The 20,000-nt window shown below is 41.8% G+C and overlaps 1 protein-coding gene across 2 annotated transcripts in view; it reads left to right on the forward strand.

Moving 5' to 3' along the window:
- Positions 1-20,000, forward strand: part of kcp (kielin cysteine rich BMP regulator) — an 80,262-nt gene that overhangs the window by 23,274 nt on the left and 36,988 nt on the right. For both annotated transcript variants that reach the window (XM_058388013.1, XM_058388014.1), the window contains exons 23-24: positions 1,307-1,489; positions 1,572-1,742. In XM_058388013.1, coding sequence (XP_058243996.1) covers positions 1,307-1,489; positions 1,572-1,742 — 354 coding nt within the window. The remainder of the gene's footprint in view (positions 1-1,306; positions 1,490-1,571; positions 1,743-20,000) is intronic.

Consider the following 20,000-nt stretch of genomic DNA (forward strand, 5'->3'; position numbering starts at 1 on the left):
CCGGAGTGTAGTGAGAGTTCTGTATAAACTGGAGTGAGAGTTCTGTATAAACCGGAGTGTAGTGAGAGTTCTGTATAAACCGGAGTGTAGTGAGAGTTCTGTATAAACCGGAGTGAGAGTTCTGTATAAACCGGAGTGTAGTGAGAGTTCTGTATAAACCGGAGTGTAGTGAGAGTTCCGTATAAACCGGAGTGTAGTGAGAGTTCTGTATAAACCGGAGTGTAGTGAGAGTTCTGTATAAACCGGAGTGTAGTGAGAGTTCTGTATAAACCGGAGTGTAGTGAGAGTTCTGTATAAACCGGAGTGTATTGTGTGTAGTGTGTGGTTTATTGTACAGTCCAGGACAGAGAGAAGAGTAGTGTCAGCACTGACTCCTCCCACCCCGTGTTGAATTAAAGAGTCACATGGCATGGGGGAGGAACGACCTCCTCAGTCTGTCAGTGGAGCAGGGCAGTGACACCAACCGGTCACTGAAGCTGCTCCTCTGTCTGGAGATGATGTTGTACAGTGGATGCAGTGGATTGTCCATGATGGACAGGAGCCTGCTCAGCACCCTCCTCTCTGCCACTGATGTCAGGCTGTCCAGTTCTGAGTCCACAATCGAGCCCGCCCTCCTCACCAGCTTGTCCAGACGTGAGGCGTCCTTCTTCTTTATGCTGCCTCCCCAGCACACTGCCGCATAGACGAGGGCACTCGCCACAACAGTCTGATAGAACATCTGCAGCAGCTTTTTGCAGATGTTAAAGGAAGCCAGCCTTCTTAGGAAGTACAGCCGGCTCTGTCCTTTCCTACACATACACACACACACGCACACACAAATAATTATCAAAATATTCTCAGCAAAGAACCAACAAGAACTGTAAAGAACTCTAGAGCACAGTGGAGAACCTTAGAGAACTATAGAGAAACTTAGAGAACTCTAGAGCAGAGAAGAGAACTGTACAGAACTCTAAAGCACAGTGGAGAACCTTAGAGAACCCTAGAGCATAGTAAAGAACTCTAGAGTACCACATAGAACTGTAGAGAACTCTAGAGAACCTTAGAGAACTGAAGAGCACAGCAGAGAACCTTAGAACACTTTAGAGAACTGTAGAGAACTCTCACACACACACAGACACAGCAGAGACTCCTTACATAACACATACATTAAATAAATAAAATTAAATAAATGTCTCTTTTGAGAGCAGTGTGACTGGCCACGCCTCCTGACAATGTTTTCATCATAGCCCCGCCTCTTTCTGTGACACACACACACACACGTATCCTGATCCTTTTATAGTCATTATTGTGTGTTTGTATGTCACAGCGCCCCCTGCTGACTGTGTTTATGAAGATCGGTCATATAGACACACACAGCACTTCCACCATCCCACAGACAACTGCCGGATCTGCTCCTGCACCAATGGGATGGTCAGCTGTCACCGTGCGCCCTGCCCCTCTGCCCCCTGCGCCCACCCTATCCAGCAGGAGTGCTGTCGCACGTGTGATGGTACGAACCTCGGACTGAACATCAGTTTGTACTTGTGTTTAATCCAATTTACTTAAGTGTGTGTGAATGTGTGTGTGTGCAGGATGTTTGTATAATGGTGTGGAACACGCTAACGGTCAAAGTTTTGCGGACATCTCTGACCCGTGTGGGACGTGTGTGTGTCGTGAAGGCACGGTGACCTGTGAGAGGAGACACTGTCCCGAGATCACATGTCCCTTTCCTGTACAGAGAGACTGCTGTCAGAGCTGCAATGGTACGATTCACACTCGGTGTGTGTGTGTGTGTGTGAATATGTGTGTGTGTGTGTGAATGTGTATGTGTGTGTGTGAATGTCTGTATGTGTGTGTGTGAATGTCTGTATGTGTGTTTGAATGTGTGTGTGTGTTTGAATGTGTGTGTGTGTGTGTGTGTGTGTGTGAATGTCTGTATGTGTGTTTGAATGTGTGTGTGTGTGTGTGAATGTCTGTATGTGTGTTTGAATGTGTGTGTGTGTTTGAATGTGTGTGTGTGTGTGTGTGTGTGAATGTCTGTATTTGTGTTTGAATGTGTGTGTGTGTGAATGTCTGTATGTGTGTTTGAATGTGTGTGTGTGTTTGAATGTGTGTGTGTGTGTGTGTGAATGTCTGTATGTGTGTTTGAATGTGTGTGTGTGTGTGAATGTCTGTATGTGTGTTTGAATGTGTGTGTGTGTTTGAATGTGTGTGTGTGTGTGTGAATGTCTGTATGTGTGTTTGAATGTGTGTGTGTGTGAATGTCTGTATGTGTGTTTGAATGTGTGTGTGTGTGTGTGTGAATGTCTGTATGTGTGTTTGAATGTGTGTGTGTGTGTGTGTGTGTGTGTGTGTGAATGTCTGTATGTGTGTTTGAATGTGTGTGTGTGTGTGTGAATGTCTGTATGTGTGTTTGAATGTGTGTGTGTGTGTGTGAATGTCTGTATGTGTGTTTGAATGTGTGTGTGTGTGTGTGTGTGAATGTCTGTATGTGTGTTTGAATGTGTGTGTGTGTGAATGTCTGTATGTGTGTTTGAATGTGTGTGTGTGTGTGTGTGTGTGTGTGTGTGTGTGTGTGTGTGTGTGAATGTCTGTATGTGTGTTTGACTGTGTGTGAATGTCTGTATGTGTGTTTGAATGTGTGTGTGTGTGTGTGTGTGTGTGTGAGAATGTCTGTATGTGTGTTTGACTGTGTGTGAATGTCTGTATGTGTGTTTGAATGTGTGTGTGTGTGTGTGTGTGTGAATGTCTGTATGTGTGTTTGACTGTGTGTGAATGTCTGTATGTGTGTTTGAATGTGTGTGTGTGTGTGAATGTCTGTATGTGTGTTTGAATGTGTGTGTGTGTGTGTGTGTGAATGTCTGTATGTGTGTTTGACTGTGTGTGAATGTCTGTATGTGTGTTTGAATGTGTGTGTGTGTGTGTGTGTGTGTGAATGTCTGTATGTGTGTTTGAATGTGTGTGTGTGTGAATGTCTGTATGTGTGTTTGAATGTGTGTGTGTGTGTGTGAATGTCTGTATGTGTGTTTGAATGTGTGTGTGTGTGTGTGTGTGTGTGTGAATGTCTGTATGTGTGTTTGAATGTGTGTGTGTGTGTGTGAATGTCTGTATGTGTGTTTGACTGTGTGTGAATGTCTGTATGTGTGTTTGAATGTGTGTGTGTGTGTGTGTGAATGTCTGTATGTGTTTGAATGTGTGTGTGTGTGTGTGTGTGTGTGTGTGAATGTCTGTATGTGTGTTTGACTGTGTGTGAATGTCTGTATGTGTGTTTGAATGTGTGTGTGTGTGTGTGTGTGAATGTCTGTATGTGTTTGAATGTGTGTGTGTGTGTGTGTGTGAATGTCTGCATGTGTGTTTGAATGTGTGTGTGTGTTTGAATGTGTGTGTGTGTGAGTGTGTGTGAATGTCTGCATGTGTGTTTGAATGTGTGTGTGTGTTTGAATGTGTGTGTGTGTGTGTGAATGTCTGCATGTGTGTTTGAATGTGTGTGTGTGTTTGAATGTGTGTGTGTGTGTGAATGTCTGCATGTGTGTTTGAATGTGTGTGTGTGTTTGAATGTGTGTGTGTGTTTGAATGTGTGTGTGTGTGTGTGAATGTCTGCATGTGTGTTTGAATGTGTGTGTGTGTGTGAATGTCTGCATGTGTGTTTGAATGTGTGTGTGTGTGTGTGTGTGAATGTCTGCATGTGTGTTTGAATGTGTGTGTGTGTGTGTGTGTGAATGTCTGCATGTGTGTTTGAATGTGTGTGTGTGTGTGTGTGTGAATGTCTGCATGTGTGTTTGAATGTGTGTGTGTGTTTGAATGTGTGTGTGTGTGTGAATGTCTGTATGTGTTTGAATGTGTGTGTGTGTGTGTGTGTGTGTGTGTGTGTGAATGTCTGTATGTGTGTTTGAATGTGTTTGAATGTGTGTGTGTGTGTGTGTGTGTGTGTGAATGTCTGCATGTGTGTTTGAATGTGTGTGTGAATGTCTGCATGTGTGTTTGAATGTGTGTGTGTGTGTGTGTGTGAATGTCTGTATGTGTGTTTGACTGTGTGTGAATGTCTGTATGTGTGTTTGAATGTGTGTGTGTGTGAATGTCTGTATGTGTGTTTGAATGTGTGTGTGTGTGTGTGTGAATGTCTGTATGTGTGTTTGAATGTGTGTGTGTGTGTGTGTGTGTGTGTGAATGTCTGTATGTGTGTTTGACTGTGTGTGAATGTCTGTATGTGTGTTTGAATGTGTGTGTGTGTGTGTGTGTGTGTGTGTGTGTGAATGTCTGTATGTGTTTGAATGTGTGTGTGTGTGTGTGTGTGAATGTCTGTATGTGTGTTTGACTGTGTGTGAATGTCTGTATGTGTGTTTGAATGTGTGTGTGTGTGTGTGTGTGTGTGAATGTCTGTATGTGTGTTTGAATGTGTGTGTGTGTGTGTGAATGTCTGTATGTGTGTTTGAATGTGTTTGAATGTGTGTGTGTGTGTGTGTGTGTGAATGTCTGTATGTGTGTTTGAATGTGTGTGTGTGTGTGTGAATGTCTGCATGTGTGTTTGAATGTGTGTGTGTTTGAATGTGTGTGTGTGTGTGTGTGTGTGTGAATGTCTGCATGTGTGTTTGAATGTGTGTGTGTGTGTGAATGTCTGCATGTGTGTTTGAATGTGTGTGTGTGTGTGAATGTCTGCATGTGTGTTTGAATGTGTGTGTGTGTTTGAATGTGTGTGTGTGTGTGTGTGTGAATGTCTGCATGTGTGTTTGAATGTGTGTGTGTGTTTGAATGTGTGTGTGTGTGTGAATGTCTGCATGTGTGTTTGAATGTGTGTGTGTGTTTGAATGTGTGTGTGTGTTTGAATGTGTGTGTGTGTGTGTGAATGTCTGCATGTGTGTTTGAATGTGTGTGTGTGTGTGTGAATGTCTGCATGTGTGTTTGAATGTGTGTGTGTGTGTGTGTGAATGTCTGCATGTGTGTTTGAATGTGTGTGTGTGTGTGTGTGTGTGTGTGAATGTCTGTATGTGTGTTTGAATGTGTGTGTGTGTGTGTGTGTGTGTGAATGTCTGTATGTGTGTTTGAATGTGTGTGTGTGTTTGAATGTGTGTGTGTGTGTGAATGTCTGTATGTGTTTGAATGTGTGTGTGTGTGTGTGTGTGTGAATGTCTGTATGTGTGTTTGAATGTGTTTGAATGTGTGTGTGTGTGTGTGTGTGTGTGTGAATGTCTGTATGTGTGTTTGAATGTGTGTGTGTGTTTGAATGTGTGTGTGTGTGTGTGTGTGTGTGTGTGTGTGAATGTCTGCATGTGTGTTTGAATGTGTGTGTGTGTTTGAATGTGTGTGTTTGAATGTGTGTGTGTGAATGTCTGCATGTGTGTTTGAATGTGTGTGTGTGTGTGTGTGTGAATGTCTGCATGTGTGTTTGAATGTGTGTGTGTGTTTGAATGTGTGTGTGTGTTTGAATGTGTGTGTGTGTGTGAATGTCTGCATGTGTGTTTGAATGTGTGTGTGTGAATGTCTGCATGTGTGTTTGAATGTGTGTGTGTGTGTGTGTGTGTGTGTGTGTGAATGTCTGCATGTGTGTTTGAATGTGTGTGTGTGTGTGTGTGTGTGTGTGTGCGAATGTCTGCATGTGTGTTTGAATGTGTGTGTGTGTGAATGTCTGTATGTGTGTTTGAATGTGTGTGTGTGTGTGTGTGTGTGTGTGAATGTCTGTATGTGTTTGAATGTGTGTGTGTGTGTGTGAATGTCTGTATGTGTGTTTGAATGTGTTTGAATGTGTGTGTGTGTGTGTGTGAATGTCTGCATGTGTGTTTGAATGTGTGTGTGTGTGTTTGAATGTGTGTGTGTGTTTGAATGTGTGTGTGTGTGAATGTCTGCATGTGTGTTTGAATGTGTGTGTGTGTGTGTGTGTGAATGTCTACATGTGTGTTTGAATGTGTGTGTGTGTGTGTGTGTGAATGTCTGCATGTGTGTGAATGTGTGTGTGTTTGAATGTGTGTGTGTGTGTGTGTGTGAATGTCTGCATGTGTGTTTGAATGTGTGTGTGTGTTTGAATGTGTGTGTGTGTGTGAATGTCTGCATGTGTGTTTGAATGTGTGTGTGTGTTTGAATGTGTGTGTGTGTTTGAATGTGTGTGTGTGTTTGAATGTGTGTGTGTGTGTGTGAATGTCTGCATGTGTGTTTGAATGTGTGTGTGTGTGTGAATGTCTGCATGTGTGTTTGAATGTGTGTGTGTGTGTGAATGTCTGCATGTGTGTTTGAATGTGTGTGTGTGTGTGTGTTTGAGTGTGTGTGTGTGTGTGTGTGTGTGTGAATGTCTGTATGTGTGTTTGAATGTGTGTGTGTGTGTGTGTGTGAATGTCTGCATGTGTGTTTGAATGTGTGTGTGTGTGTGAATGTCTGCATGTGTGTTTGAATGTGTGTGTGTGTGTGTGTGTGAATGTCTGCATGTGTGTTTGAATGTGTGTGTGAATGTATGTATGTGTGTTTGAGTGTGTGTGTGTGTGTGTGTGTGTGTGTGTGAATGTCTGTATGTGTGTTTGAATGTGTGTGAATGTCTGTATGTGTGTTTGACTGTGTGTATGTGTGTGTGTGTGTGTGAATGTCTGTATGTGTTTGAATGTGTGTGTGTGTGTGTGTGTGTGAATGTCTGTATGTGTGTTTGACTGTGTGTGAATGTCTGTATGTGTGTTTGAATGTGTGTGTGTGTGTGTGTGTGAATGTCTGTATGTGTGTTTGAATGTGTGTGTGAATGTCTGTATGTGTGTTTGACTGTGTGTATGTGTGTGTGTGTGTGTGAATGTCTGTATGTGTTTGAATGTGTGTGTGTGTGTGTGTGTGAATGTCTGTATGTGTGTTTGACTGTGTGTGAATGTCTGTATGTGTGTTTGAATGTGTGTGTGTGTGTGTGTGAATGTCTGTATGTGTTTGAATGTGTGTGTGTGTGTGTGTGTGTGTGTGTGAATGTCTGTATGTGTGTTTGAATGTGTTTGAATGTGTGTGTGTGTGTGTGTGAATGTCTGCATGTGTGTTTGAATGTGTGTGTGTGTGTGTGAATGTCTGTATGTGTGTTTGAATGTGTGTGTGTGTGTGAATGTCTGTATGTGTGTTTGAATGTGTTTGAATGTGTGTGTGTGTGTGTGTGTGTGAATGTCTGTATGTGTTTGAATGTGTGTGTGTGTGTGTGTGTGAATGTCTGTATGTGTGTTTGACTGTGTGTGAATGTCTGTATGTGTGTTTGAATGTGTGTGTGTGTGTGTGTGAATGTCTGTATGTGTTTGAATGTGTGTGTGTGTGTGTGTGAATGTCTGTATGTGTGTTTGAATGTGTGTGTGTGTGTGTGTGAATGTCTGCATGTGTGTTTGAATGTGTGTGTGTGTGTGTGTGTGTGTGTGAATGTCTGCATGTGTGTTTGAATGTGTGTGTGTGTTTGAATGTGTGTGTGTGTGTGAATGTCTGCATGTGTGTTTGAATGTGTGTGTGTGTTTGAATGTGTGTGTGTGTTTGAATGTGTGTGTGTGAATGTCTGCATGTGTGTTTGAATGTGTGTGTGTGAATGTCTGCATGTGTGTTTGAATGTGTGTGTGTGTGTGTGTGTGAATGTCTGCATGTGTGTTTGAATGTGTGTGTGTGTGTGTGAATGTCTGCATGTGTGTTTGAATGTGTGTGTGTGTGTGTGTGTGTGAATGTCTGCATGTGTGTTTGAATGTGTGTGTGTGTTTGAATGTGTGTGTGTGTGTGTGAATGTCTGCATGTGTGTTTGAATGTGTGTGTGTGTGAATGTCTGCATGTGTGTTTGAATGTGTGTGTGTGTTTGAATGTGTGTGTGTGTTTGAATGTGTGTGTGTGTGTGTGTGTGAATGTCTGCATGTGTGTTTGAATGTGTGTGTGTGTGTGAATGTCTGCATGTGTGTTTGAATGTGTGTGTGTGTGTGTGTGTGAATGTCTGCATGTGTGTTTGAATGTGTGTGTGTGTGTGTGTGTGTGTGTGTGTGAATGTCTGCATGTGTGTTTGAATGTGTGTGTGTGTGTGTGTGTGTGTGTGAATGTCTGCATGTGTGTTTGAATGTGTATGTGTGTTTGAATGTGTGTGTGTGTTTGAATGTGTGTGTGTGTGTGAATGTCTGTATGTGTTTGAATGTGTGTGTGTGTGTGTGTGTGTGTGAATGTCTGTATGTGTGTTTGAATGTGTTTGAATGTGTGTGTGTGTGTGTGTGTGTGTGAATGTCTGCATGTGTGTTTGAATGTGTGTGTGTGTGTGTGTGTGAATGTCTGCATGTGTGTTTGAATGTGTGTGTGTGTGTGTGTGTGAATGTCTGTATGTGTGTTTGACTGTGTGTGAATGTCTGTATGTGTGTTTGAATGTGTGTGTGTGTGTGTGTGTGTGTGTGTGTGAATGTCTGTATGTGTGTTTGAATGTGTGTGTGTGTGAATGTCTGTATGTGTGTTTGAATGTGTGTGTGTGTGTGAATGTCTGTATGTGTCTTTGAATGTGTGTGTGTGTGTGTGTGTGTGTTAATGTCTGTATGTGTGTTTGACTGTGTGTGAATGTCTGTATGTGTGTTTGAATGTGTGTGTGTGTGTGTGTGTGTGTGTGTGAATGTCTGTATGTGTTTGAATGTGTGTGTGTGTGTGTGTGTGAATGTCTGTATGTGTGTTTGACTGTGTGTGAATGTCTGTATGTGTGTTTGAATGTGTGTGTGTGTGTGTGAATGTCTGTATGTGTTTGAATGTGTGTGTGTGTGTGTGAATGTCTGTATGTGTGTTTGAATGTGTTTGAATGTGTGTGTGTGTGTGTGTGTGAATGTCTGCATGTGTGTTTGAATGTGTGTGTGTGTTTGAATGTGTGTGTGTGTGTGTGTGTGTGAATGTCTGCATGTGTGTTTGAATGTGTGTGTGTGTGTGTGAATGTCTGCATGTGTGTTTGAATGTGTGTGTGTGTGTGAATGTCTGCATGTGTGTTTGAATGTGTGTGTGTGTGTGTGAATGTCTGCATGTGTGTTTGAATGTGTGTGTGTGTGTGAATGTCTGCATGTGTGTTTGAATGTGTGTGTGTGTGTGAATGTCTGCATGTGTGTTTGAATGTGTGTGTGTGTTTGAATGTGTGTGTGTGTGTGTGAATGTCTGCATGTGTGTTTGAATGTGTGTGTGTGTGTGTGAATGTCTGCATGTGTGTTTGAATATGTGTGTGTGTGTGTGTGAATGTCTGCATGTGTGTTTGAATGTGTGTGTGTGTGTGTGTGTGTGTGAATGTCTGCATGTGTGTTTGAATGTGTGTGTGTGTGTGTGTGTGTGTGTGAATGTCTGCATGTGTGTTTGAATGTGTGTGTGTGTTTGAATGTGTGTGTGTGTGTGAATGTCTGTATGTGTTTGAATGTGTGTGTGTGTGTGTGTGTGTGAATGTCTGTATGTGTGTTTGAATGTGTTTGAATGTGTGTGTGTGTGTGTGTGTGAATGTCTGCATGTGTGTTTGAATGTGTGTGTGTGTTTGAATGTGTGTGTGTGTGTGTGTGTGTGTGAATGTCTGCATGTGTGTTTGAATGTGTGTGTGTGTGTGTGTGTGTGTGAATGTCTGCATGTGTGTTTGAATGTGTGTGTGTGTTTGAATGTGTGTGTTTGAATGTGTGTGTGTGAATGTCTGCATGTGTGTTTGAATGTGTGTGTGTGTGTGTGTGTGTGTGTGTGAATGTCTGCATGTGTGTTTGAATGTGTGTGTGTGTTTGAATGTGTGTGTGTGTTTGAATGTGTGTGTGTGTGTGTGTGTGAATGTCTGCATGTGTGTTTGAATGTGTGTGTGTGTGAATGTCTGCATGTGTGTTTGAATGTGTGTGTGTGTGTGTGTGTGTGTGTGTGAATGTCTGCATGTGTGTTTGAATGTGTGTGTGTGTGTGTGTGTGTGTGTGAATGTCTGCATGTGTGTTTGAATGTGTGTGTGTGTGTGTGTGTGTGTGTGAATGTCTGTATGTGTGTTTGAATGTGTGTGTGTGTGTGTGTGTGTGTGAATGTCTGTATGTGTTTGAATGTGTGTGTGTGTGTGTGAATGTCTGTATGTGTGTTTGAATGTGTGTGTGTGCGAATGTCTGTATGTGTGTTTGAATGTGTGTGTGTGTGTGTGTGTGTGAATGTCTGTATGTGTTTGAATGTGTGTGTGTGTGTGTGAATGTCGGTATGTGTGTTTGAATGTGTTTGAATGTGTGTGTGTGTGTGTGTGTGAATGTCTGCATGTGTGTTTGAATGTGTGTGTGTGTTTGAATGTGTGTGTGTGTTTGAATGTGTGTGTGTGTGAATGTCTGCATGTGTGTTTGAATGTGTGTGTGTGTGTGTGTGTGTGAATGTCTGCATGTGTGTTTGAATGTGTGTGTGTGTGTGTGTGTGTGTGTGAATGTCTGCATGTGTGTTTGAATGTGTGTGTGTGTTTGAATGTGTGTGTGTGTGTGTGTGTGAATGTCTGCATGTGTGTTTGAATGTGTGTGTGTGTTTGAATGTGTGTGTGTGTGTGAATGTCTGCATGTGTGTTTGAATGTGTGTGTGTGTTTGAATGTGTGTGTGTGTTTGAATGTGTGTGTGTGTGTGTGAATGTCTGCATGTGTGTTTGAATGTGTGTGTGTGTTTGAATGTGTGTGTCTGTGAATGTCTGTATGTGTGTTTGAATGTGTGTGTGTGTTTGAATGTGTGTGTGTGTGTGTGAATGTCTGCATGTGTGTTTGAATGTGTGTGTGTGTTTGAATGTGTGTGTGTGTGTGTGTGAATGTCTGCATGTGTGTTTGAATGTGTGTGTGTGTGTGTGTGTGTGTGAATGTCTGCATGTGTGTTTGAATGTGTGTGTGTGTGTGAATGTCTGCATGTGTGTTTGAATGTGTGTGTGAATGTATGTATGTGTGTTTGAGTGTGTGTGTGTGTGTGTGTGTGTGTGAATGTCTGTATGTGTGTTTGAATGTGTGTGTGTGTGTGTGAATGTCTGTATGTGTGTGTGACTGTGTTTGTGTGTGTGTGTGTGTGTGTGTGAATGTCTGTATGTGTTTGAATGTGTGTGTTTGTGTGTGTGTGAATGTCTGTATGTGTGTTTGACTGTGTTTGTGTGTGTGTGTGTGTGTGTGAATGTCTGTATGTGTTTGAATGTGTGTGTGTGTGTGTGTGAATGTCTGTATGTGTGTTTGAATGTGTGTGTGTGTGTGTGTGTGTGTGTGTGTGAATGTCTGTTTTTGTGTTTGAATGTGTGTGTGTGTGTGTGTGTGTGAATGTCTGTATGTTTGTTTGAATGTGTGTGTGTGTGTGAATGTCTGTATGTGTGTTTGAATGTGTGTGTGTGTGTGTGTGTGTGTTTGTGTGAATGTCTGTATGTGTGTTTGACTGTGTGTGTGTGTGTGTGTGTGTGTGTGAATGTCTGTATTTGTGTTTGAATGTGTGTGTGTGTGTGTGTGTGTGTGAATGTCTGTTTGTGTGTTTGAATGTGTGTGTGTGTGTGAATGTCTGCATGTGTGTTTGAATGTGTGTGTGTGTGTGTGAATGTCTGCATGTGTGTTTGAATGTGTGTGTGTGTTTGAATGTGTGTGTGTGTGTGTGTGTGTGTGTGTGTGAATGTCTGCATGTGTGTTTGAATGTGTGTGTGTGTTTGAATGTGTGTGTGTGTGTGAATGTCTGCATGTGTGTTTGAATGTGTGTGTGTGTTTGAATGTGTGTGTGTGTTTGAATGTGTGTGTGTGTGTGTGAATGTCTGCATGTGTGTTTGAATGTGTGTGTGTGTGTGAATGTCTGTATGTGTGTTTGAATGTGTGTGTGTGTGTGTGTGAATGTCTGTATGTGTTTGAATGTGTGTGTGTGTGTGTGTGTGTGTGAATGTCTGTATGTGTGTTTGAATGTGTGTGTGTGTGTGTGTGTGTGTGAATGTCTGCATGTGTGTTTGAATGTGTGTGTGTGTTTGAATGTGTGTGTGTGTGTGTGTGTGTGAATGTCTGCATGTGTGTTTGAATGTGTGTGTGTGTGTGAATGTCTGCATGTGTGTTTGAATGTGTGTGTGTGTGTGAATGTCTGCATGTGTGTTTGAATGTGTGTGTGTGTGTGAATGTCTGCATGTGTGTTTGAATGTGTGTGTGTGTGTGTGTGTGAATGTCTGCATGTGTGTTTGAATGTGTGTGTGTGTGTGTGTGTGTGAATGTCTGCATGTGTTTGAATGTGTGTGTGTGTTTGAATGTGTGTGTGTGTTTGAATGTGTGTGTGTGTGTGTGTGTGAATGTCTGTATGTGTGTTTGAATGTGTATGTGTGTTTGAATGTCTGTATGTGTTTGAATGTGTGTGTGTGTGTGTGTGTGAATGTCTGTATGTGTTTGAATGTGTGTGTGTGTGTGTGAATGTCTGTATGTGTTTGAATGTGTGTGTGTGTGTGTGTGTGTGTGTGTGTGAATGTCTGTATGTGTGTTTGAATGTGTGTGTGTGTGTGTGTGTGAATGTCTGTATGTGTGTTTGAATGTGTGTGTGTGTGTGTGTGAATGTCTGTATGTGTTTGAATGTGTGTGTGTGTGTGTGAATGTCTGTATGTGTGTTTGACTGTGTGTGAATGTCTGTATGTGTGTTTGAATGTGTGTGTGTGTGTGTGAATGTCTGCATGTGTGTTTGAATGTGTGTGTGTGTTTGAATGTGTGTGTGTGTGTATGTGAATGTCTGCATGTGTGTTTGAATGTGTGTGTGTGTTTGAATGTGTGTGTGTGTTTGAATGTGTGTGTGTGTGTGTGAATGTCTGCATGTGTGTTTGAATGTGTGTGTGTGTGTGTGTGTGAATGTCTGCATGTGTGTTTGAATGTGTGTGTGTGTGTGTGTGTGAATGTCTGCATGTGTGTTTGAATGTGTGTGTGTGTTTGAATGTGTGTGTGTGTGTGTGTGTGAATGTCTGCATGTGTGTTTGAATGTGTGTGTGTGTTTGAATGTGTGTGTGTGTGTGAATGTCTGCATGTGTGTTTGAATGTGTGTGTGTGTTTGAATGTGTGTGTGTTTGAATGTGTGTGTGTGTGTGTGTGAATGTCTGCATGTGTGTTTGAATGTGTGTGTGTGTGTGAATGTCTGCATGTGTGTTTGAATGTGTGTGTGTGTGTGTGTGTGTGTGAATGTCTGCATGTGTGTTTGAATGTGTGTGTGTGTGTGTGTGAATGTCTGCATGTGTGTTTGAATGTGTGTGTGAATGTATGTATGTGTGTTTGAGTGTGTGTGTGTGTGTGTGTGAATGTCTGTATGTGTGTTTGAATGTGTGTGTGTGTGTGAATGTCTGTATGTGTTTGAATGTGTGTGTTTGTGTGTGTGTGAATGTCTGTATGTGTGTTTGACTGTGTTTGTGTGTGTGTGTGTGTGTGTGAATGTCTGTATGTGTTTGAATGTGTGTGTTTGTGTGTGTGTGAATGTCTGTATGTGTGTTTGAATGTGTGTGTGTGTGAATGTCTGTATGTGTGTTTGAATGTGTGTGTGTGAATGTCTGCATGTGTGTTTGAATGTGTGTGTGTGTGAATGTCTGTATGTGTGTTTGAATGTGTGTGTGTGTGAATGTCTGTATGTGTGTTTGAATGTGTGTGTGTGTGTGTGTGTGTTTGTGTGAATGTCTGCATGTGTGTTTGAATGTGTGTGTGTGTGAATGTCTGTATGTGTGTTTGAATGTGTGTGTCTGTGTGTGTGTGTGTGAATGTCTGTATGTGTGTTTGAGTGTGTGTGTGTGTGTGTGTGAATGTCTGTATGTGTGTTTGAATGTGTGTGTGTGTGTGTGTGTGTGTGTGTGAATGTCTGTATGTGTGTTTGAATGTGTGTGTGTGTGTGAATGTCTGTATGTGTGTTTGAATGTGTGTGTGTGTGTGTGTGTGTGAATGTCTGTATGTGTGTTTGAATGTGTGTGTGTGTGTGTGAATGTCTGTATGTGTGTTTGAATGTGTGTGTGTGTGTGTGAATGTCTGTATGTGTGTTTGAATGTGTTTGAATGTGTGTGTGTGTGTGTGAATGTCTGTATGTGTTTGAATGTGTGTGTGTGTGTGAATGTCTGTATGTGTGTTTGACTGTGTGTGAATGTCTGTATGTGTTTGAATGTGTGTGTGTGTGTGTGTGTGTGTGAATGTCTGTATGTGTGTTTGAATGTGTGTGTGTGTGTGTGTGTGTGTGTGAATGTCTGTATGTGTGTTTGAATGTGTGTGTGTGTGTGTGTGAATGTCTGTATGTGTTTGAATGTGTGTGTGTGTGTGTGTGTGTGTGTGTGTAAATGTCTGTATGTGTGTTTGAATGTGTGTGTGTGTGTGTGTGTGTTTGTGTGAATGTCTGTATGTGTGTTTGACTGTGTGTGTGTGTGTGTGTGAATGTCTGCATGTGTGTTTGAATGTGTGTGTGTGTGTGAATGTCTGTATGTGTGTTTGAATGTGTGTGTGTGTGTGTGTGAATGTCTGCATGTGTGTTTGAATGTGTGTGTGTGTGTGTGTGTGTGAATGTCTGTATGTGTTTGAATGTGTGTGTGTGTGTGTGTGTGTGTGAATGTCTGTATGTGTGTTTGAATGTGTGTGTGTGTGTGTGTGTGTGTGAATGTCTGCATGTGTGTTTGAATGTGTGTGTGTGTTTGAATGTGTGTGTGTGTGTGTGTGTGTGTGAATGTCTGCATGTGTGTTTGAATGTGTGTGTGTGTTTGAATGTGTGTGTGTGTTTGAATGTGTGTGTGTGTGTGAATGTCTGCATGTGTGTTTGAATGTGTGTGTGTGTGTGTGTGTGTGAATGTCTGCATGTGTGTTTGAATGTGTGTGTGTGTGTGTGTGTGTGTGAATGTCTGCATGTGTGTTTGAATGTGTGTCTCTGTGTGTGTGTGTGTGTGAATGTCTGTATGTGTGTTTGAATGTGTGTGTGTGTGAATGTCTGTATGTGTGTTTGAATGTGTGTGTGTGTGTGTGTGTGTGTGCGAATGTCTGCATGTGTGTTTGAATGTGTGTGTCTGTGTGTGTGTGTGTGAATGTCTGTATGTGTGTTTGAATGTGTGTGTGTGTGAATGTCTGTATGTGTGTTTGAATGTGTGTGTCTGTGTGTGTGTGTGTGAATGTCTGTATGTGTGTTTGAGTGTGTGTGTGTGTGTGTGTGAATGTCTGTATGTGTGTTTGAATGTGTGTGTGTGTGTGTGTGAATGTCTGTATGTGTGTTTGAATGTGTGTGTGTGTGTGTGTGTGTGAATGTCTGTATGTGTGTTTGAATGTGTGTGTGTGTGTGTGTGTGTGAATGTCTGTATGTGTGTTTGAATGTGTGTGTGTGTGTGTGAATGTCTGTATGTGTGTTTGAATGTGTGTGTGTGAATGTCTGTATGTGTGTTTGAATGTGTGTGTGTGTGTGTGTGTGTGAATGTCTGTATGTGTGTTTGAATGTGTGTGTGTGTGTGTGTGTGAATGTTTGTATGTGTGTTTGAATGTGTGTGTGTGTGTGTGTGAATGTCTGTATGTGTGTTTGAATGTGTGTGTGTGTGTGAATGTCTGTATGTGTGTTTGAATGTGTGTGTGTGTGTGTGTGTGTTTGTGTGAATGTCTGTATGTGTGTTTGACTGTGTGTGAATGTCTGTATGTGTTTGAATGTGTGTGTGTGTGTGTGTGTGTGAATGTCTGTATGTGTTTGAATGTGTGTGTGTGTGTGTGTGTGTGTGTGAATGTCTGTATGTGTGTTTGAATGTGTGTGTGTGTGTGTGTGTGTGTGTGTGAATGTCTGCATGTGTGTTTGAATGTGTGTGTGTGTTTGAATGTGTGTGTGTGTGTGTGTGTGTGAATGTCTGTATGTGTTTGAATGTGTGTGTGTGTGTGTGAATGTCTGTATGTGTTTGAATGTGTGTGTGTGTGTGTGTGTGTGAATGTCTGTATGTGTGTTTGAATGTGTGTGTGTGTGTGTGTGTGTGTGTGTGAATGTCTGTATGTGTGTTTGACTGTGTGTGAATGTCTGTATGTGTGTTTGAATGTGTGTGTGTGTGTGTGTGTGTGTGTGAATGTCTGTATGTGTGTTTGAATGTGTGTGTGTGTGTGTGAATGTCTGTATGTGTGTTTGAATGTGTGTGTGTGTGTGTGTGTGTGAATGTCTGTATGTGTGTTTGAATGTGTGTGTGTGTGTGTGTGTGTGTGAATGTCTGCATGTGTGTTTGAATGTGTGTGTGTGTTTGAATGTGTGTGTGTGTGTGTGAATGTCTGCATGTGTGTTTGAATGTGTGTGTGTGTGTGAATGTCTGCATGTGTGTTTGAATGTGTGTGTGTGTGTGAATGTCTGCATGTGTGTTTGAATGTGTGTGTGTGTTTGAATGTGTGTGTGTGTGTGTGAATGTCTGCATGTGTGTTTGAATGTGTGTGTGTGTTTGAATGTGTGTGTGTGTGTGTGAATGTCTGCATGTGTGTTTGAATGTGTGTGTGTGTGTGAATGTCTGCATGTGTGTTTGAATGTGTGTGTGTGTTTGAATGTGTGTGTGTGTGTGTGAATGTCTGCATGTGTGTTTGAATGTGTGTGTGTGTTTGAATGTGTGTGTGTGTGTGTGTGAATGTCTGCATGTGTGTTTGAATGTGTGTGTGTGTGAATGTCTGCATGTGTGTTTGAATGTGTGTGTGTGTGTGTGTGAATGTCTGCATGTGTGTTTGAATGTGTGTGTGTGTGTGTGAATGTCTGCATGTGTGTTTGAATGTGTGTGTGTGTTTGAATGTGTGTGTGTGTGTGAATGTCTGCATGTGTGTTTGAATGTGTGTGTGTTTGAATGTGTGTGTGTGTTTGAATGTGTGTGTGTGTGTGTGAATGTCTGCATGTGTGTTTGAATGTGTGTGTGTGTGTGTTTGTGTGAATGTCTGTATGTGTTTGAATGTGTGTGTGTGTGTGTGTGTGTGTGTGTGAATGTCTGTATGTGTGTTTGAATGTGTGTGTGTGTGTGTGTGAATGTCTGCATGTGTGTTTGAATGTGTGTGTGTGTGTGTGAATGTCTGTATGTGTTTGAATGTGTGTGTGTGTGTGTGTGTGTGTGAATGTCTGTATGTGTGTTTGAATGTGTGTGTGTGTGTGTGTGTGTGTGTGAATGTCTGCATGTGTGTTTGAATGTGTGTGTGTGTTTGAATGTGTGTGTGTGTGTGTGTGTGTGTGTGTGAATGTCTGCATGTGTGTTTGAATGTGTGTGTGTGTTTGAATGTGTGTGTGTGTTTGAATGTGTGTGTGTGTGTGTGTGTGTGTGTGTGAATGTCTGCATGTGTGTTTGAATGTGTGTGTGTGTGTGTGTGTGAATGTCTGCATGTGTGTTTGAATGTGTGTCTCTGTGTGTGTGTGTGTGAATGTCTGTATGTGTGTTTGAATGTGTGTGTGTGTGAATGTCTGTATGTGTGTTTGAATGTGTGTGTGTGTGTGTGTGTGCGAATGTCTGCATGTGTGTTTGAATGTGTGTGTCTGTGTGTGTGTGTGAATGTCTGTATGTGTGTTTGAATGTGTGTGTGTGTGAATGTCTGTATGTGTGTTTGAATGTGTGTGTCTGTGTGTGTGTGTGTGAATGTCTGTATGTGTGTTTGAGTGTGTGTGTGTGTGTGTGAATGTCTGTATGTGTGTTTGAATGTGTGTGTGTGTGTGTGTGTGTGAATGTCTGTATGTGTGTTTGAGTGTGTGTGTGTGTGTGTGTGTGAATGTCTGTATGTGTGTTTGAATGTGTGTGTGTGTGTGTGTGTGTGAATGTCTGTATGTGTGTTTGAATGTGTGTGTGTGTGTGTGAATGTCTGTATGTGTGTTTGAATGTGTGTGTGTGTGTGTGAATGTCTGTATGTGTGTTTGAATGTGTGTGTGTGTGTGTGAATGTCTGTATGTGTGTTTGAATGTGTGTGTGTGTGTGTGTGTGTGTGTGAATGTCTGTATGTGTGTTTGAATGTGTGTGTGTGTGTGTGTGAATGTTTGTATGTGTGTTTGAATGTGTGTGTGTGTGTGTGTGAATGTCTGTATGTGTGTTTGAATGTGTGTGTGTGTGTGAATGTCTGTATGTGTGTTTGAATGTGTGTGTGTGTGTGTGTGTGTGTTTGTGTGAATGTCTGTATGTGTGTTTGACTGTGTGTGAATGTCTGTATGTGTTTGAATGTGTGTGTGTGTGTGTGTGTGTGAATGTCTGTATGTGTTTGAATGTGTGTGTGTGTGTGTGTGTGTGTGTGAATGTCTGTATGTGTGTTTGAATGTGTGTGTGTGTGTGTGTGTGTGAATGTCTGCATGTGTGTTTGAATGTGTGTGTGTGTTTGAATGTGTGTGTGTGTGTGTGTGTGTGAATGTCTGCATGTGTGTTTGAATGTGTGTGTGTGTTTGAATGTGTGTGTGTGTTTGAATGTGTGTGTGTGTGTGAATGTCTGCATGTGTGTTTGAATGTGTGTGTGTGTGTGTGTGTGTGTGTGTGTGTGTGTGAATGTCTGCATGTGTGTTTGAATGTGTGTGTGTGTGTGTGTGTGTGCGAATGTCTGCATGTGTGTTTGAATGTGTGTGTCTGTGTGTGTGTGTGTGAATGTCTGTATGTGTGTTTGAATGTGTGTGTCTGTGTGTGTGTGTGTGAATGTCTGTATGTGTGTTTGAATGTGTGTGTGTGTTTGAATGTGTGTGTGTGTGTGTGTGTGTGTGTGTGTGTGAATGTCTGTATGTGTGTTTGAATGTGTGTGTGTGTGTGTGAATGTCTGTATGTGTGTTTGAATGTGTGTGTCTGTGTGTGTGTGTGTGAATGTCTGTATGTGTGTTTGAATGTGTGTGTGTGTTTGAATGTGTGTGTGTGTGTGTGTGTGTGTGTGTGTGAATGTCTGTATGTGTGTTTGAATGTGTGTGTGTGTGTGTGAATGTCTGTATGTGTGTTTGAATGTGTGTGTGTGTGAATGTCTGTATGTGTGTTTGAATGTGTGTGTGTGTGTGTGTGTGAATGTCTGTATGTGTGTTTGAATGTGTGTGTGTGTGTGTGTGAATGTCTGTATGTGTGTTTGAATGTGTGTGTGTGTGTGTGTGTGTGTGTGTGTGAATGTCTGTATGTGTGCTTGAATGTGTGTGTGTGTGTGTGTGTGTGTGTGAATGTTTGTATGTGTGTTTGAATGTGTGTGTGTGTGTGTGTGTGAATGTCTGTATGTGTGTTTGAATGTGTGTGTGTGTGTGTGTGAATGTCTGTATGTGTGTTTGAATGTGTGTGTGTGTGTGTGTGTGTGAATGTCTGTATGTGTGTTTGAATGTGTGTGTGTGTGTGTGTGTGTGTGTGTGTGAATGTCTGTATGTGTGTTTGACTGTGTGTGAATGTCTGTATGTTTGTTTGAATGTGTGTGTGTGTGTGTGTGTGTGTGTGTGAATGTCTGTATGTGTGTTTGAATGTGTGTGTGTGTGTGTGAATGTCTGTATGTGTGTTTGAATGTGTGTGTGTGTGTGTGTGAATGTCTGTATGTGTGTTTGAATGTGTGTGTGTGTGTGTGAATGTCTGTATGTGTGTTTGACTGTGTGTGAATGTCTGTATGTGTGTTTGACTGTGTGTGAATGTCTGTATGTGTTTGAATGTGTGTGTGTGTGTGTGAATGTCTGTATGTGTTTGAATGTGTGTGTGTGTGTGTGTGTGTGTGTGTGTGAATGTCTGTATGTGTGTTTGAATGTGTGTGTGTGTGTGTGTGTGTGTGTGTGTGTGAATGTCTGTATGTGTGTTTGAATGTGTGTGTGTGTGTGTGTGTGTGTGAATGTCTGTATGTGTGTTTGAATGTGTGTGTGTGTGTGTGAATGTCTGTATGTGTGTTTGAATGTGTGTGTGTGTGTGTGTGAATGTCTGTATGTGTGTTTGAATGTGTGTGTGTGTGTGTGTGAATGTCTGTATGTGTTTGAATGTGTGTGTGTGTGTGTGTGAATGTCTGTATGTGTGTTTGAATGTGTTTGAATGTGTGTGTGTGTGTGTGTGTGAATGTCTGCATGTGTGTTTGAATGTGTGTGTGTGTTTGAATGTGTGTGTGTGTGTGTGAATGTCTGCATGTGTGTTTGAATGTGTGTGTGTGTTTGAATGTGTGTGTGTGTGTGAATGTCTGCATGTGTGTTTGAATGTGTGTGTGTGTTTGAATGTGTGTGTGTGTGTGTGA

Source organism: Hemibagrus wyckioides, linkage group LG04, assembly GCF_019097595.1.
Source record: "Hemibagrus wyckioides isolate EC202008001 linkage group LG04, SWU_Hwy_1.0, whole genome shotgun sequence".
Taxonomy (NCBI): Eukaryota; Metazoa; Chordata; class Actinopteri; order Siluriformes; family Bagridae; genus Hemibagrus; species Hemibagrus wyckioides.